This window comes from Nanorana parkeri, unplaced genomic scaffold (genome assembly GCF_000935625.1).
Source record: "Nanorana parkeri isolate BGI_ZX_2015 unplaced genomic scaffold, ASM93562v1 scaffold152, whole genome shotgun sequence".
In the NCBI taxonomy this organism is placed as follows: domain Eukaryota; kingdom Metazoa; phylum Chordata; class Amphibia; order Anura; family Dicroglossidae; genus Nanorana; species Nanorana parkeri.
In genome coordinates, this window is record NW_017306420.1 from 267,710 (window position 1) to 285,062 (window position 17,353).

General features: G+C 39.4%; 1 protein-coding gene across 1 annotated transcript in view; it reads left to right on the plus strand.

The window, feature by feature from the left end:
- Positions 1 to 17,353, plus strand: part of KSR2 (kinase suppressor of ras 2) — a 340,057-nt gene that overhangs the window by 213,299 nt on the left and 109,405 nt on the right. The window contains exons 6-7 of the mRNA XM_018554273.1: positions 4,590 to 4,659; positions 15,276 to 15,359. Of these exons, the coding sequence (XP_018409775.1) occupies positions 4,590 to 4,659; positions 15,276 to 15,359 (154 nt within the window). The remainder of the gene's footprint in view (positions 1 to 4,589; positions 4,660 to 15,275; positions 15,360 to 17,353) is intronic.

Genomic DNA, 17,353 nt, shown 5'->3' on the forward strand with positions numbered 1-17,353 from the left:
AGCATTGAGATCCTGGGCAATGGATGATAATAAGGGAGAAATTCATATACTATGGAAAAGAGCAAAGTCAGAAATATAGAATCGCTGACTAGAGCGGTTACTGAATAGCCGGGACCAGCATATAAGTAGAAAAAAAGTTTATTTAGACAAACAATTGTAGAATACCATCATATTGCTTCTTCCCATATTCCCAATAAAAATATTGACAACGCTGTCCACAGCTATCATTCACTCTTACATTCAAACAGATGGGCCCCACACATAAAAATAGCAACTAGGAAAAAGGACTTTGATGAGATTGTGTTGAAAAAAATGACATAGCATCTGAAACAAAAAATCTAAGTGAAAAGTGAAAACAAGTCCTCTCATAAGGAAGATACCCATATTGACTGTGATGGCTACAACGTTCCGTATGTTTGAGACATATCTTTCCACAAAGTCTTTATCATTTAAACACTCACATCCATTGTATTTTTAAACAGACCAACAGGTGAGTTGATTAGGTAATTTTGGTTTCTGAGCAATTGAAGTGGAAAGGGTACAACCGACTAACCAGTGACTAAATTCGTGTCTCAAGATCGCAAGTATTTGAGAAAATATTTAAAATTGATCAGTCCCAGAGAAAACAAATGACACCGCAGTAATATTTCATTCTGATGTACGGCATATTCAAGGGGATACACCTGTGGTGCAATTCAGTGAGTGTTCCCATATAGCACGAGATAGTCCTACTCACAGTTTAGGTGTCTCAATCCCCCTTTAGTCAGCTGATCTCAAAATCTCGTATCCTGCAGGATTTAATTGCGGTTGTCTTTAGTAGTCCGGTAATGTTCATAGATTTGCACGGTTGCCACATCATTTGTTTTCTCCGGGACTGATCAATTTTAAATATTTTCTCAAATACTTGCGAAGAGACCTAGCAATATTTTGAACTGTATACTACTAAACAGAAATACCATTAAGATTGTTTTGCTCTTGGCTTTACAAAAGCTTACAGTGATGGAGAACAGTGTCTTCACTGTGTTATATGTGGTGAAGTTTTTAGTAGTAAAAGCCTTAAATTTAACATGCAAAAGGGCATTTTTACCAAAACACACATAGTATGAAAATAAACCCAACAAATTCTTTAAGGTAAAACAAGCTAGCTTGAAAAACAGTATTTTAACTGTGGAAGGGTAAGTCATTTGAAGCAGAATCCATTTGTAAGACAGTAGCTGTGGATAGCTAGCATCATACCACCAGTTTAGTTAACATTGTTGTGTAGTCCCCCATGATGTCTTATGAATTCAGGGCGGCATTAATTACGGTTTGTGTGCTTTTTTAAAATTATGTAGCCATGACATTTTTGTAAGATTTTCCCCTGTTGGATACCAGTGCGGTAACAATTTTCCTATTTGGGTCTTCAGGTTAAAAACTTGAAGAAACCCTGATCAGGATAAAATGTCTAATACAGGGCTGGACAATTCCCAGATCACCATGGCGACTGAAAAACCTTTTTTGTGACTGGGTCATTAAGAGCTATTACTGGTAGTACAGAGGTGGAACAGATATGCAGGGGGGTACAGTGTTGGAACAGATGTGCAGGGGGGTACAGAGGTGGAACAGATGTGCAGGGGGTACAGAGTTGGAACAGATGTGCAGTAGGGTACAGAGGTGGAACAGATGTGCAGCAGGGTACAGAGGTGGAACAGATGTGCAGGGGGTACAGAGGTGGAACAGATGTGCAGTAGGGCACAGAGGTGGAACAGATGTGCAGGGGGGTAAAGAGGTGGAACAGATGTGCAGGGGGGTAAAGAGATGGAACAGATGTGCAGGGGGGTAAAGAGATGGAACAGATGTGCATGTGCAGGGGGGTAAAGAGATGGAACAGATGTGCAGGGGGTACAGCGGTGGAACAGATGTGCAGGAGGGTACAGAAGTGGAACAGATATGCAGGGGGATACAGAGGTGGAACAAATGTGCAGGGGTGTACAGAGGTGGAACACATATGCAAAGGGTACAGTGGTGAACAGATGTTCAGGGACGTACAGGGGTGAAGCCAGGTTTGTCCCTACCCTATATGTCACTTAAGGCAGTAGTAGAGTTGCACAGCTCCCTGGCAACTGATAACATCAGTGAGCTGGGTGGGAAGCCGGACAGAGTGTTGCAGGTTGCTAAGTGCTCTTAGCAACCTGGGATGCTGTGGACACCTCTCTGCTGCCCCCCACCACCTGCTGCCCCCCTAATGAGATGCCGCCTGAGGTGACCGCCCCAGGCTGCATCAGTATAGGGATTGCCCTGGGTGGTGCAGGGGGGTGCACAGTGGTGGAATAGATGTGCGGGGGGGGGGGGGGGGGGGGGGGGTTCAGTGGTGAAACAGATGTAAAGAGGGTGCAGTGGTGGAACATGTGTACAGGGGAGTACAGAGGTGGAACATGTGTGCAGGGAACAGAGTGATGAAACATATGCATGAAGTACCACTTTTCCTTGGTTTTATTTTAGGAACATATGGCACTTTCTGATTAGTGGTAGTTATGCCTTAAATTTGTTCTACTGGTAAAGTAAGTTTCTGTTCCATATTTTTATTGTTAACTTAATAACAATATATCATTTTATTTTAGTTAAAATAAAGTTTGTTCGAAGTGAACAGAATAAATGTTTTCCTTTAAACTTTCACTTAACTGTACCTTTCAGCTACCTCTATAGTCATATGCAGGTTCTTGGCTCTGTGGTTTTTAGAGCTGGCTCCTACTTCTGGGAGAAATTAGTTCAGATCTAATCTAATATTTTTGGTACGGTTCAAAGTTGGAGCTCCACTTTCATATTCATTTTAACTTGTGGAGCTTGTACTACAGAGAGATAAAACACACACACCCATCCACTACATATTTTACATAAACCAAACTTTTGATAATTGCAAAGGAAGGTTTGCGAAGTGTGTATGACACTAGATAATTAACTTTGATCTATAAACAGGTTTAGAGGATGTTCTCTGTTGGGTTGTAAAACTCATAGACTGATACCGAAAAAAAACATCCAGGTACCCAGACAGTCAAATTTAGTCAATTACTCCTGTCCCAGAGCTATCCTATGAAGGTTCAGAGGAAAGATCTATCATTTAAACCAAACAAATCCATATTGCTGTGCAGTTTATAGTCTGTGGTCAACCCCACTGACACCTACTCTTTAAACAAAGTATTTTTCCTCATATTCCTGGTAAATGGAAGATGGATACACAGAGTGCACTCAATTACACAGTAGCAACAGTTACCTAGTCTTTCTAAAAAAATGTATAAGTAGTCATATACAGTATGTTGACCTTGTGCATACCTTTTTAACGTGGACCTTTGCACTCAAAAATCAAATTCTACCAATGCATCCCTCTATGTATGATGATTAATAATAACATAGACATGTTAGGTGTAAAATGCTGTTATTTTGATTTGAAATACTTACACTTGCAGAGAATTCACTTCCTGCTTTGAAAGTGCAAACTACTTCAGTTTGCCAGCGCAATGCACACTGGAATTACCTTGCCATCAATGGGAAATCTCATCTGTAATATCAGGGGATCTCAGATAAAGGCATTTTCCTCCCCTGAGATAATGTGCATGGTCACATGTCCTAGTCACATGTCTAGTCACATGTGCCAGATATCCAGGAAGTAATAGGAGAGCTAGTAATCCGCCCTTAGTAAACATGGGCACTGTCAGACTAGGGGAAGAAAAGAGAAATAAGATATGCAAAGAATACAAAGCCTGCAATTATTTATAAGTATGTGTTTGTAAATTGTCATTACAGAACATTTCTAAAGGTGTGTTTGTTGTTATTTTAAAGATATAGATAACATTCTGCTTTAAAGTGTATGCAGACCCTAACAATCAAATTCTATTTGTTCTTTTTCATCTGTTAAATATACCATTGAAAGTGTTTTGTTGTATCTGTTTGATAAATGCAAATTAATACTTCTTTGATCATATCAGAAACTCAGAGCTGTCCTGTGCACACTTTCTTTGTTATCTCAATGAGTCTAATTTGCCCTCCCAGTATTTATCATGGGCCAAAAAAAACAATAAGCCCCTATGTTGTGGAGATGAGGAGAGGGGGGATTTAGTAGCTTAGCAACTGGGCACAAATTACACAAATTTATGTTAATTTCAATTTACAAAATCCTTTGTATTGTCAGCCCACATGATATCACAATATAATGTTTCCACTACGCTGGGGCCAAGCCATAACAAGTACAGTACTTATTTATGTGTGTAGCATATGTAACAACACAGAACTGGCATTTTTAACGGTTTATACAGTGAATGTTAATGAATTCAGTAATGATTCTATAAGTAAATTTAGCTTATTATCAAACTGAAATTTTATCAAAATGGCTAGCAGTAGTGAATGGGATTAGCAAATGTTTATGGAATCCCCAGACTAGTAATCTAAAAACACAGCAATGTGATACATGAACTTGTACTGAATTCACTGATAACACATCAAATGCATACAATATGTATATTCTGTGAGCTAAAACCTTGATTCTATAATTGGTTTTATGGTGTGAGATGTGGGATGTTATTGGTCTTTTACTCATCGTGGTTTATTGCTTTCAGACACACTATCAGTGCCTCGCTGGTCTCCACAGATTCCACGAAGAGATCTGGGAAACTCCATCAAACACAGGTAATGTGGCTCTGCATTAATCATAGGAAGAAATTACAGAAAGGTAATAGAAAAACCCATAAGCTGGCAATTTGTGCTATTTGTGAAATGCTACAGTAGTCAGTCTTGTGCCCCTTGGGAATACATTGTGTATTTGTTGCAAAAGATAGTAACCAATTTGAAAAATTATTTTTAATGATCAGAACATCTTTGCAGCACTTAATTAACTTACCACTTTGCCTGTTTAAATGCTCAAATTCTCTTTATCACAGGTTTACATTGTATCAGTAAGTATCAGTTTATTATCAGCAGTAGGACACTATTACCAAAGTGTACCTTAAAATTTCCTCGGCTCATAGTTATATATTAAGCAAAAGGAACTACGGTAAAACCTGCTTCTAAAACAATAATATAATCAGTCTCAGAAACCAGAAAATATTTGTAGAAGCCAAAGAACATTATAAAGGGATTTCAGAAAGCAGGTCCAACACTGGAGTAGGTTACAAAACTAAGAGCAACTCTTGTTGTTGGACGTTAAGCCAGCACTTCAGATAGTATTGTACAACCAGTTAGATGGCTAGATTCTGTTCAGCTTGTATACCTGTCTACTCTCTTGTTTTTCATATGACAGCAGGGCAAGTACTGAGAAGAAATGGGAATCACCAGGATAGGTACAGCAATAAAAAACAGGAGGTTTGAACTCTTCCCCATTCTTCTAAACAAAGTTAAATGGTTTGCACAGAATGGGAAAGGTCAAAACTGCTGTCAGGTTTTCCATTGCAGTCTATGTTTCCTCAATGGAGAGATTTAATAATACATCCTGTCACCAGAATGGGAAGAGAGGGGAAATTCATGGATGCACAGTTTAAGAATCTGGTGGATGTAAGGTATAACTGGATTGATGACAATTTAAATTAAATTCTTCTGTATACAGAGGCGGTCCCCCCTTGTTGTGGCCGACCTATAGTGGCAGTGTCATGTATGAGGACCTGTTTGCTGTTTTAGGCTGCTTCCTTTGTTTAGGAGTGCCTAGTAATATTGGTAACCTAGTACAATGATTAGTACTAAGTGTTTGATTCAGAGTCCCCAACACATTTTTTTGGCAAACACCCTCCTCCTTCTTTAAGACTATCAAATAAAAGATAATAAAAGGATAGTAAAAAACAATATCGATGGTGACATTGGTAATATTGACAATAATAGATGATAGTACTAAAGGATGTGATTTCATGAATTATGATGGTAGATGAATAATAATCAATATGATTGTATCTCACACTGTGTTAAATCACTATTAAAAATTAACAGTTTAATATAAGAAATATAAAAACATGATATATCCTAAATTATATGATAGCAAAAGGTATAAATAATGTAAACCCGGGAAGCACCCATTCACAGCCCCTGTCATTCTTTTCACAACCACCGTCCCCACTACCACTCTTACCACTCCTTCTCTCCTTCCTTATGTGAAATTGATCCACCCAATGAGAAGTCACCAAGAACATATGCATAAAGTTTTTTTTGTCCTTTTCAAGCTGAAATTTCAGTGTTGTGCTGTGGTTGGCTGCCTGAGGCACATAAATGCTTGGTTTTGTGTTGATTGCTTTATAGTGACGTGGTTAGCAAAACACAACTGGTACCATGTTCCTCGTAGGAGAAAATAAGGTCTTTACTGAGGTCAGTGGGCAGATGGATATCTGCCTAAATTCTAATTGATTTTAGATCATCATCTCAACTGTTATCTCATGTCTAGGATAGGCACAAGAGATAGGCACCCAAAACTAAACCATATGTTCAAGATGTTGTTTAACTAGTGATTTGTATAAAGGTAAAATAGTTGCTTTGTTTGCCTTGCTTGTCTTCCAAGAATTTCATTACCTCTGGTCGCCTCTGTTTAAAGCCATACATCTACCAATTTGTCAACTAGAATTCCTGAGTACTTTTATATGCCATGCATGAGAACATTAGCATTAATCAGGTTCAGTTTAAAGGAAGCCAAACTTAGCATAAAAAGCCTTGTGCAATAAGCAGTTAGTTGACATAGCTGAGTGTCTGTTTTTAAGGCAAAGCTAAAACACAAAATTACATGAAAGTTCATCTAGGGTTATTCCTCTTGGTTACTTAATTCATGCTTGGTAATATTTTGCTTGTTTGCTTTTCCATGCTGTCTTAGTGCTTGGTCTTTTTATATTGGTCACTCGTTCACTCTGTATCATTAACTGTTGGTACACCTTCACACAAAACTTACTATTGAAAAAAATTCACTGTTGATCACTTCTCACATGATATTTGTTACTCCTCACTCATTGCTTGTTACTCATTCTTCATCCAATGTCATGCTATTGCTCATGTCCTTTTTCCAACTTTTCCTTTTTACTCACTTCAGTTTGGATGAATTATTACTTCTGGGTCAGGTGGATGTTCATCTCCCACATGGTGAGATTATGATTGATATCATTGCTTTTGATACTCTGGTACTGAAGTTTGATTCTGATAAAAAATAAAAGCCTAATATAGCAACTAATATGTGGAGATATGTGTAAGGATCTGGTGTCTCCCTCCTAGCTCTGTGGGTTGAGAACAGACAGCATCATACATTGAAGGAAGACTAGAAGAGCATTAGAATCCAAACTTCAGGCGATTCCTGTCTTCTTACTGGTAACACTTGGCCAGTCCTAACCTATAACAGCATTATCTGGAAAGAAAGGATGAACTTTCACTTATTTTATATACAGTACAGTAATTTAATTTATATGGGGAAAAAAACCTTAAACAAAAGTCCTAAAGCTGAACTCCAGCATTACCTTCAGCATTGCATAGTGGTACAGGCTCATCTCCTGTACTGAAAATGCTTAGTCTGATTTCTCAGCACATTGTAAGCTTCCCAAAGTGTAAATTAGAAGTTGCAGTAGGTCGGATACAGCTCATCTAATTTCCTGATAGGAGGGCATACAGCATGATCTAGTGCTTTCCTCCTTGTCCTTGGTAGCATCTGTCATTGACCTACCTCTTTCATTCATTGCATTTCTGTTCATTCAGTCATGGGATCTCAACATTACATGTAGGTGTTACCTAGAGTGGCCAGCATGTGTAGCGCTCACCCCCGAAGGAGCCGCTGGAATACCCGGGTCTTTCTGTCCTCAAGCCATAATTCACAGCCCATACAGAATTAACTATTTACAAGCAGAAATATATCTGATTCTGTGGCAACTCATATAGGGGCACATGTAAATGTAGTCTGCCTAGGAATGTCCACTCCTCCAGACCGACCCCCATAAAGGCATTTTGATATTTATGTCGAGATTTATAGATTTTAAAGGAATACTACTAACAAGTTAAGTACATAATATAAAGCAAACTTTGCATGAAAATGCAAAATCTGCTTACTGCCAAACCTCCCACCCCCAAACAAAAATGTAAATGAAAAACAATAGGAAAATTAGGAGAACAAATGCTTAACGTACACCCAGACTTCTATCAGGCTTGCCTTGGCCTCCAGTGGGACCCTCAGAGAGCTGATGATCCCAGAGCCCATAAGAATGTGCGCCAGTACAATGCAGGATTTGGGATCCTCAACTTTCCCAGGATTCCAGAAGAGGTTGAATGATGTCACTGCTACCCATATATATGCCAAACCTAGGATATAAGTTATTTTTCCTTGTTTACTTCTGTGTTTCATTTTTGCATTTTTTTAAATTTGAAATTCTGTTTGGGGGAACTATTCATTACATGAAGCTTGAATTTTCATGCACGGTCCACTTTTAAAGATGTAAACTTTGTATAATTAGCATTCTGAGATGTGTTATCACCAACAGACGAACATTTTCATACTGTCCCCTTGAACAAAAGGTATAAGAATATGAAAGAGTTAACTATGTTATTTCAGGAGAGTGGAAGTGAAATACTTTCTTGCTTAATACAAGGTGATTGATTTCCCCGTTTAGGAAAAGTAAAGACTGAGCCATTCTTGTTCTACCTGAGAGCAATCTCATCTTCTTCTCTCTCTCGCTCCCTTACTCATCTCCCAAGAAGGAGTATCTGGCCTGAATTTGAATCCCATTTCAGCAGCTGAACTATTAAGATGAGATAAAACTCTCAGCAAGGATGATAAAAAAAAAATCAAATTAACTCGAGGCTTGGCAGTTCTGCAATAAAAAATGTTACAAGGCAGAAATTGAAGCATTTTGTAAGTGCATTTGAGATAGAACCCAATCCTTTTTCCCCGACCTTGTATTGATAAGACATTTTCTCCATTGAATATTGGACTCGGTTAATGCTTAGTGTATAAAGTTTGATATCAGGCAAGCGTTGTGCTGTCCATTCTGCACACACTAGATGGTCCTTCCTGTTGCAAAATACAAGAAACATTGTGAAAATAAAAGTAGCACTGCAGGGACTGTATATTATGAGAGAGATAGGGGTGAATATAAACAGCTAAAACCATAAAAAACAAGTAGATTAAAGCCATATAAAAAAAATATATATTATGCAATTCCAAATAAGAGGAAATATTCTATCCACATATGTAAAAGAACAAAATGGTGTTTGAAATTGATAACCTTCTATTTTATACTGACTAATATACTGTAAATTGGTGTCAGCTCGTTAAGCTGTTTAAAATTAACTTTTGCCCAGACTTTGCACATTAACATATGTAAATATTCTGAACCAGTAATAAAAATACTTTAATACAACCCATCATTTAGGTCTGTAGCTAAAGTAATTGTGGAGAAAATTGTCTTTACACTTCACAACAGAGGCTTGAAACTCACAACTTATTTTCCCTTTATTACTATAGAGAGCACAATCTTGGCAGCCTAATGTAAACAAACAGCAGGTGTTGAATGAAATTGACTTTAGAGTCTTTGTTGTAATTTTTGAGTAAATACAGCTAGAGAGGTCAGTGATGACTTCTATTAAAGCTTGTTGACTAATTATAACATAAGAATAGGTAAATATTGTAATGCCTATAGCCTTGAATTTTATTTATCATCAAAATGTTTAAGTCATGTACCTTAATATTGCCTAGGTGTGCAGTTATTACTTGGTGCACAGTTGTTACAATTATTTATCAGTCATTTTTCTCATGTCACATTATTCTCTTTGCAGGAGCAAATCTCAAATACATAAATACATACATTTACCTACTGGTTACCTTGAAATGCCTAGCATTAGGTCAAATGACTTAAAATAAAACTCTGTTTTCACTAATATGTAAATAGCACGTATAATTGCTATATAACCCATTTTAGATTTTACCTAGCAAAAGTGTGCTAGTGCTGGGTAGTGCAAAAGTATGCACCTGTGAGATACCTTGGCAGAGTCTGATTGACAAAGACCTCCCTTGCGGCTCTGGGAAGAGAGCGCCTGGATAGCTGAATGGATGTGCGGTGGACACAGAGAGGCACGAGTGCCCGATGGTGACTTGGGAGCTGAGTCGTTTAGTTTCTTCATAGCCAACGGGTCACCCTGTGGAATACAGATGCAGAAGAGAAAAAACAGTAGACAGTGTCTCAGAAGAAGCGTGGTTGATCCATGCTGTGTAGTCAACAGGCTAACAGGTAGACAGAATCATAATTAACGATCTCAGGAACACGGGATAAGCTATCACAGAGCACGCGAGGTTGGGACGTTAGAGCCTAAATAACACATTAGGTGCCAGGTTGTGAACTATGTACACAAGCGTGTCACACACTGAGAAGCATGCACATAGGTGCGTGGCCAGGCAAAGCTCTATGGGCAAAGCCATATGCACATGTGCTCCCAGGTGCTTGCACACATAATCAAGCTCTAGCTTCCTGACAGCGCTGTTTTGTTGTCAAGTGCCAAAATGCACATATTTGCAGTGTAGGCAGGTGCAAAAAAGTGCATTGTTACATATGGTGTGGGCAAGTGCAGATGTGCAGCAACACTCATCGTTGCTGTGTTGGCAAGTGAAAAAGTGTGTGTTGTTGCAGTATTGATAAGTGCAAAAGGGTGCATTGCTGCAGCGTCAGCGAGTGCAGATGTACGTGCTGGTGCAGTATTGGCAAGTGTAAATATGCTAGTTAATGCGTGTTGGTGAGTGCAAAATTGCACATGGTGGTGATGATAATGAGTACATATTTTTTTGCGGTTTTGGCAATTGCAAAGGTGTGCTTTGTCGACTATTGCAGAAATACTTGGAGTTGAAGTGTGAGCAAATGCAGAAGCACACATCATTGCATTGTTGGTGATTGCATAAGTGCACGATGGTGTGATGGTAAGTGCAAACGTGTGCCTCAGTGACTGCTGTGGTACTGGCGAGTGCAAAAGTACACATTGGCATGGTGTTGGTGAGTCCATAAAAGAGTATTGGTAAGTGCACAATGACACATCAATGTAGCATCAGCAAGTGAAAATGTGCATATAGCTGTGGTATTGGCTAGTGTGAATATGTGATGTTAGCATATGCAGAAGTGCATGTCATTGTGGTGTTAGTGAGTGCTAAACTGTGTACCACCTGGGAGTTAGCGAATGCAAAAGTGCGTGTTATTGTGGTGTTGATGAGTGCAAAAAGTGCACGTCATTATAGTTCTAGTGAGTGCAAAGTGCACATTGCTGCGGTGTTGGCAAGTGCAGAGGTGCACTTTTGCCAAAAGCATGTTGTTGTGTTGTCAAATCCAGAAGTGTGTTTGGGTGCGGTGTCAGCTAGTACAGAAATGCATAGAGGTGTGATGTCGGTGAATGCAAAAGTGCTTGGAGGTGTGTTGTCGGTTAGTTTAGTGTGCATAACTGCATGTCAGCAAGTGCAATATTCCACATCAGTGTGGGCAAGTGCAATGGTGTCTAGTCAGAGAGAACAAATGTGCACTCAGTGTGTTGGTGAGTGAATTGTGTGCGGCCATGCAGTGTCAGCAAGTGCTGATTGTGATAAGGTGTAGTGGTGCCAAACTGGGTCCTGCTTGTTAGCTGAGGTGGCATGAGTGGGATCTTCTGTTGTGGTAGGGCAGTGGAGAGTACTGTAGGTTCTGGCTAATTTAGCAAAGTAATCATCTCTAGAATCTAGATGAATGCTTTGTAAATGGTAATGTGCATTGAGCTATTTGGCTACATGCACACTGCAATGAAGGGAAATGGCAACTCAGACTTCTGTCCATTGAAGGCAAGGGTATATCTCCTTCTCAGACAGGGAAATAGTGAGGAGGCATAGAGCAGGAAGAATAGATCTGGGAAGAGCATTGTGGGCTGGGCATGATGCCCGACTCATGGAGGGTCCTGGTGCTGGGTGCTCGCAGTTTACTGCATTCTACAGGAAGTATCAGCAGATTACTCTGTTGCAAACTTCCTGTGGACACGTTAAGGTGAAAATGATTCACGCCATCATTGTTACAGAACCCTACAGAGCACTTTCACCTGTGCATGCTCAGGCTGAACACTTGTGACTCTTGTTGCTTTAGGGTGGCCAAGAGTCACAAGACCTGCTGTGCACTCTGTTATTGCCCCGGAGGTGAAAGGGAGATCAGCGGTAGCTTTCCTTTACATTTCCTAGGTTTTTGCTTTAGACTATTTTAAAATGTTATTGAAAATGATCTTTCCATTTCAATCTGCAGATGCTTAGCTGTACTGTTTGTGAGTGGCTCACTGTTTTTCCCATCTGCAGTAAACCACAAATACAATTACAGACATTCTCTGCAATAGAAGTTCAGTTTTTATTGATATACTCTTTAGGATCATTTAAGGAATGTAGACACTGCAATTTTTCATTTTTACATCCCTGGGATTGTAACAGGTGACTAGAATAAGGACCCTGTCATTTAGAAATGAGTCTGAGAAAGGACATAGTGAAACCGATTGCAGTGGCTCTAGAACAGAGAAACATAAGCAATATTTCTGCAAAAAAGTTTGCTAAGATCTTTGTAATGTATTTAATTTACCTAGTGGAGATAGTTTCCATTTCCACAACAGAAGCCTGGTGTGCCAGGCCATTTGATTGCATCAGGTCTGCACTATGATCAATCAGCAAAGTCTTCTTTCACTTCAACTGAATAATCTGCAGAAATCATCACACAGGGCACATGACCCAGGACCAGTGCACTGTGGGATTACAGCTCAGAAATAATTATATGGATAATTTCATACTCCTTCCTTACGTCCTGCCTGCCCAATCAATTATTGCGTACCTTACTTTAATTTAAAGACAGTAGCAGTACATGGCAAGTAATACACAAAACTAGTAGGGATCAAGGATTATATGTGTATCGATTAGATTTCGCTGACACTTGTAAATATATTATTCAAAACTATGTATAATAAGAATGTTTTTAAAGCTTTATCACGTTGTGATGACATTTTTTACATTAAGCGGATCATATTCACATTCCCATATCTGAAAAAAGTAAAAATTAAGGTAAATTAGGTAAACATGTAATTGCTCCTTTGCACCTCACTATCCATCATTGTCAATATCATAGTTATGGATCAATAGGAAAGACTGGGAAAGGGAGGAGGAATGCAGGTATAGTTGAGATTTGTATAACAAAGTGCTCTCCAGTATGACTTGGGGGCACACAGGCATATATCTAAAACTAAATTAAGACACCTCTATGTTCCTGCTTTATGATTATGTTAGCAAATAAGTAATGTTATTGTCATGACAGTTGTACTTTACATTTTATCTAAAGTCAAATCTTTATTTTGAAGCTATGCATAGAATGTTGATGGGTTAGAACAGCAGGAAATGATTGCTGTCTGTGTCATCATGGAGAAAATTCACCCACTGTTTGTCCTGGTGACCATTGTCACTGTGATTGGAAATGAGGTTAAATACAAAACTTTGATTGTCACTGGAACAGGAATAGAGGCAAAACTTCCAATTGGGGCACTTGTTCCGATGTCTAAGACGTTGTCTTACTTTGGATAGAGTTCCTCTTACTTATTGGCATTGTAGCACTCACCCCTAAAGGAGCCGCTGGACATCATCATCATCATCGTCATCATCACTAGTCTGTCTTGGGTATGAACTTCAGCCATTAGCATTTAACCTCCCTTCTAGTGCCCACAAAGCTGATTTCCACTCCAGTAATGCAATGCTGAATAACTTTTTATTAAACTTCTTCAGACTGGGAAGAGAGGGTATAGGGATCCCAGGCTTTCAGGGTGTAACAGACATAGACTCCAGACTCACCAGATTTTTAAGTATCTCAGTGTAGATCCACTTGTGAGACAGCAGATAGTAATTGAAGTAGCAGATGAGCAGGAGATGAGTACAAATCCTCAGTAGGAGGGACACCAGCCATGCCCCTGAAGTCCTTTGAGTTCCAGGTAACTTCAAGACCCATCCATTTTTCTGGTCCTCTTCCTCTGACAGCAATACAGGCCTCCTTCATAATGGGGCCCCAGGGAAACACTTCCCACACACCAGCCTTTGTCCACCCTCAAGCCTAGCCTGGGGGGTGGCTGGACGGCACTCAACCCTAATCCAGGGCTGGTCCCAACTAGTCTGAGCACATAGCAAATCCTCCAGTATATGTACCCTATTCCAGCATGCACCACTGGTTGAGAGAAACCCAGTGATTGGCTGCTGTACTGTACATACATTTACAGTGCCTCTCATTGGCTGTCCCACAATATAGCAGAGTCACACTCCAGCCAGGGGGTTACAGTCAATGCCAGACACCTGGAATTAACCAGATAAATGCCACTATAATCCAACCAGGCTGACTACAGCCCTGGCAATCACTAAATATCTAGTAGCCACCTCACAGAGGGTGATGGAGGCTACATCATATACAGTATACAGGAAGTTAAGCAAAATCTCCCCATTGGTACTAAGATGGAAAAACCCATACCCATACTTAAGACATACATTGTCATACAGTTTAACTATGCTAATGCAATTTTGTGACCATGCATGGACACAGAACAATCATAACTGAGAGTTTTATTGAGTACTGACCATCTGGATGATAATCTCAGATCTTGAAAGTGATCAGGTAATTATTATTGTTCTCTCCTGACTAAACAGTGATAAGCCTATGTAGAGCTGCCCCAAGATGCACTGGATGTGCATGTTGCCAGATCACAGTCCAATGCAGTTTGTTTAAAATAGACAACATTAATCTCCAGGTAATGAAGTATAACACAAATAAGACAGGAATGAGGTAAAAGATAGACTGTCTCATCCCTACAGTTTTGCCTTTCCACATATACAATCATGTCATTGAAAATGTCAAGTACCACTTGGTTTGCTCATTTTATGAAATGAGCAATGTTCCAATGACTTCTTGTAACTTCCACTGTTGGGAAGGCAATACCCCAGACAATGGATGGTAAAATGTCAGTTTCCACTTTGCTGCCCTGCACTTCATTTTGGACCTGGAGACAGCTGGTCCCCAAAAATAATTGTTCAGTAATTTGTTGTAATGGGAGATATGGCATTGTCTGTGCTAACAGAATTCATCATCAAGAAGATGTAAAAATTGGGAAAAATCGATCTCATTCACTTAGAAATGGAAAAGGTTTGACTCACAAAATATTTTTAGCTAGTAGATAGACATCTTGATTATCTGTAGTAACAAGTGCATCAGTATTAACAGAAGTATGCATTTTTCTGCTTAACATTGTCATTTTATTTTCATCATGAGTCAGCCTGATGTCCTTTGCTTGCTTCCTAGGTTTTCTACCAAGTACTGGATGTCTCAGACCTGTACTGTCTGTGGAAAAGGGATGCTGTTTGGACTGAAATGTAAAAACTGCAAGTATGTTGTCCCTTTTCAATCATGTAATCAGAAGTGACCATGCAGCATAGTCCCTTGAGCAATGGGAATGGTACACCAATTTTGACAAGCGTGCTGTTATATGAAATTATTTGCCCAATTGCCAGTGTGATGACATCAATTGTTGATGAAATAAGTGCTCCAGATCAGACCTTCCAGTATACATTAAAGTGTATGTCATGGCAAAATAAAAAAAAAAGCACATGCAATGTATCTTTGAAAATTGTGCACTTTTCTCCATGTTTTATCCCTTTAAAATCCCTACAGGTACAGAAAAATACCTGATGATCTACCAGAAAGTCACTCAGATCCAAGTCCTGTTGTGGGCTGACAGCAACACAACATTTTGTGGACAAAGTGGTGTTTGTCTTCCACAGTTTTTCTTTAGTTAAACTTCTCAGGTTCACCCCCACATACTCTGTGCTAATAACTCAGTGTATAAGCAAGGAGGGCAGAATGAGCAACTAGCGTTTACAGCGTTCTAATAAATTACAGTTTACCAATCCTTACATGTGGTGGCTGCATTAGATTTCAGTGTTCAGGCTAGGAACATTTTCAGCAAGTACAGACTATACAGTACCCGTTGATCTTGCCATAAATGCAACATCTTTGTCATTTTGCGTGAGCCTATAAGAAAGCACAATGCAGCTTATCGTTACTGTGTAAACTACTAGCCCCATCAATTCACCATGGTAAAGAGATGAACAAAGGCAGACATTTCTGAAGTCCAGCCTGGGTGACAGCCATGGTTGCTCCCAGAGATACAGCGGAGAAGTGAGTATAGATACGAAGGGACAGAAATGTGTTATTTCCATTAACAGATTAAAATAAAGTAAAAATAGCCTGAAAAAAAGAAAACTAATGCAGCCACTACTTTTGATAAACTGCAAAAGGTATATTACATTTTTGTTTTTGGGTTTGGATAAACTTTAAGTATTTTGTTGCATGCCTTAGGGCTAGTGCTCAGTTACTTTTAAAAGCATTTACTATACACCGACCAGCCATAACAATATGACCACCCACCTAATATTGAGTAGGTCCCACTTTTGCCACCAAAACAGCCCTGTCCCATCAGGACTCCACTAGACCTCTGAAGGTATGCTGTGGTATCTGGCATCTAGCTGTCAGTAGCAGATCCCTTGAGTCCTGTATTTGCGAGATCGGGCCTACATGGATTGGACTTGTTTTTCCAGCACATCCCTCAGATGATCAATTTGATTGCGATCTGGAGAGTTTGGATGCCAAGTCATCACCTCAAACTTGCTTTGGTCTTGACTATTGCAGATCAGGAACATCCCACAAGTGCTTCAGTTTTGGAGTTGCTCTGACCCAGTCGTCTGGCCATCACAATTTGCCCTTGTCAAAGTCGCTCAAATCTATACACTTGCCCATTTTTTCTGCGTCCAACAAGTACAAGGACAGATACTTTTCTTATCTCCAAGACTAGATTAGGGAATAACTAAAAAGTTAGGAGGCAGCTGTCTAAGGAGCATATAGGGGGGCTCCTGTGATTTGTGCATCCCTGTTTTAATGTATGAAACATATCAGTTAACAATGCTGGAAGATAATTCATTGCAAAATATCCCTTCTGACATCATAAAACTGCCAAAAGCGTGTGAAAACTGCATAATGACAAAGAAAATTATGCACAATGAGACAATTACATGCCCCTGCTTTATGTGGGCACTGTGCAATAATAACAGACCTGATTGCGGGAAAACATTATATATATATATAGTGTAGGAAAGTCACTGGTCTTCAATCAGTATTTGGCAATAAATGCAGCTTTATTGCATGCAACGTAAAAGTCTTCTTTAAACAAACAATTTCCTGCAGAACTCAAAAGCAACACAAATAAAAAGGCCTACTCCACCTTAGGAGGCTAACTAAACAGTAGTGCCCCTTACTACGTCCTACTGGAACGGCTAGTCCAGCTTCCAGTATAAAATAACAAAAACCACAGTCCAATACATACA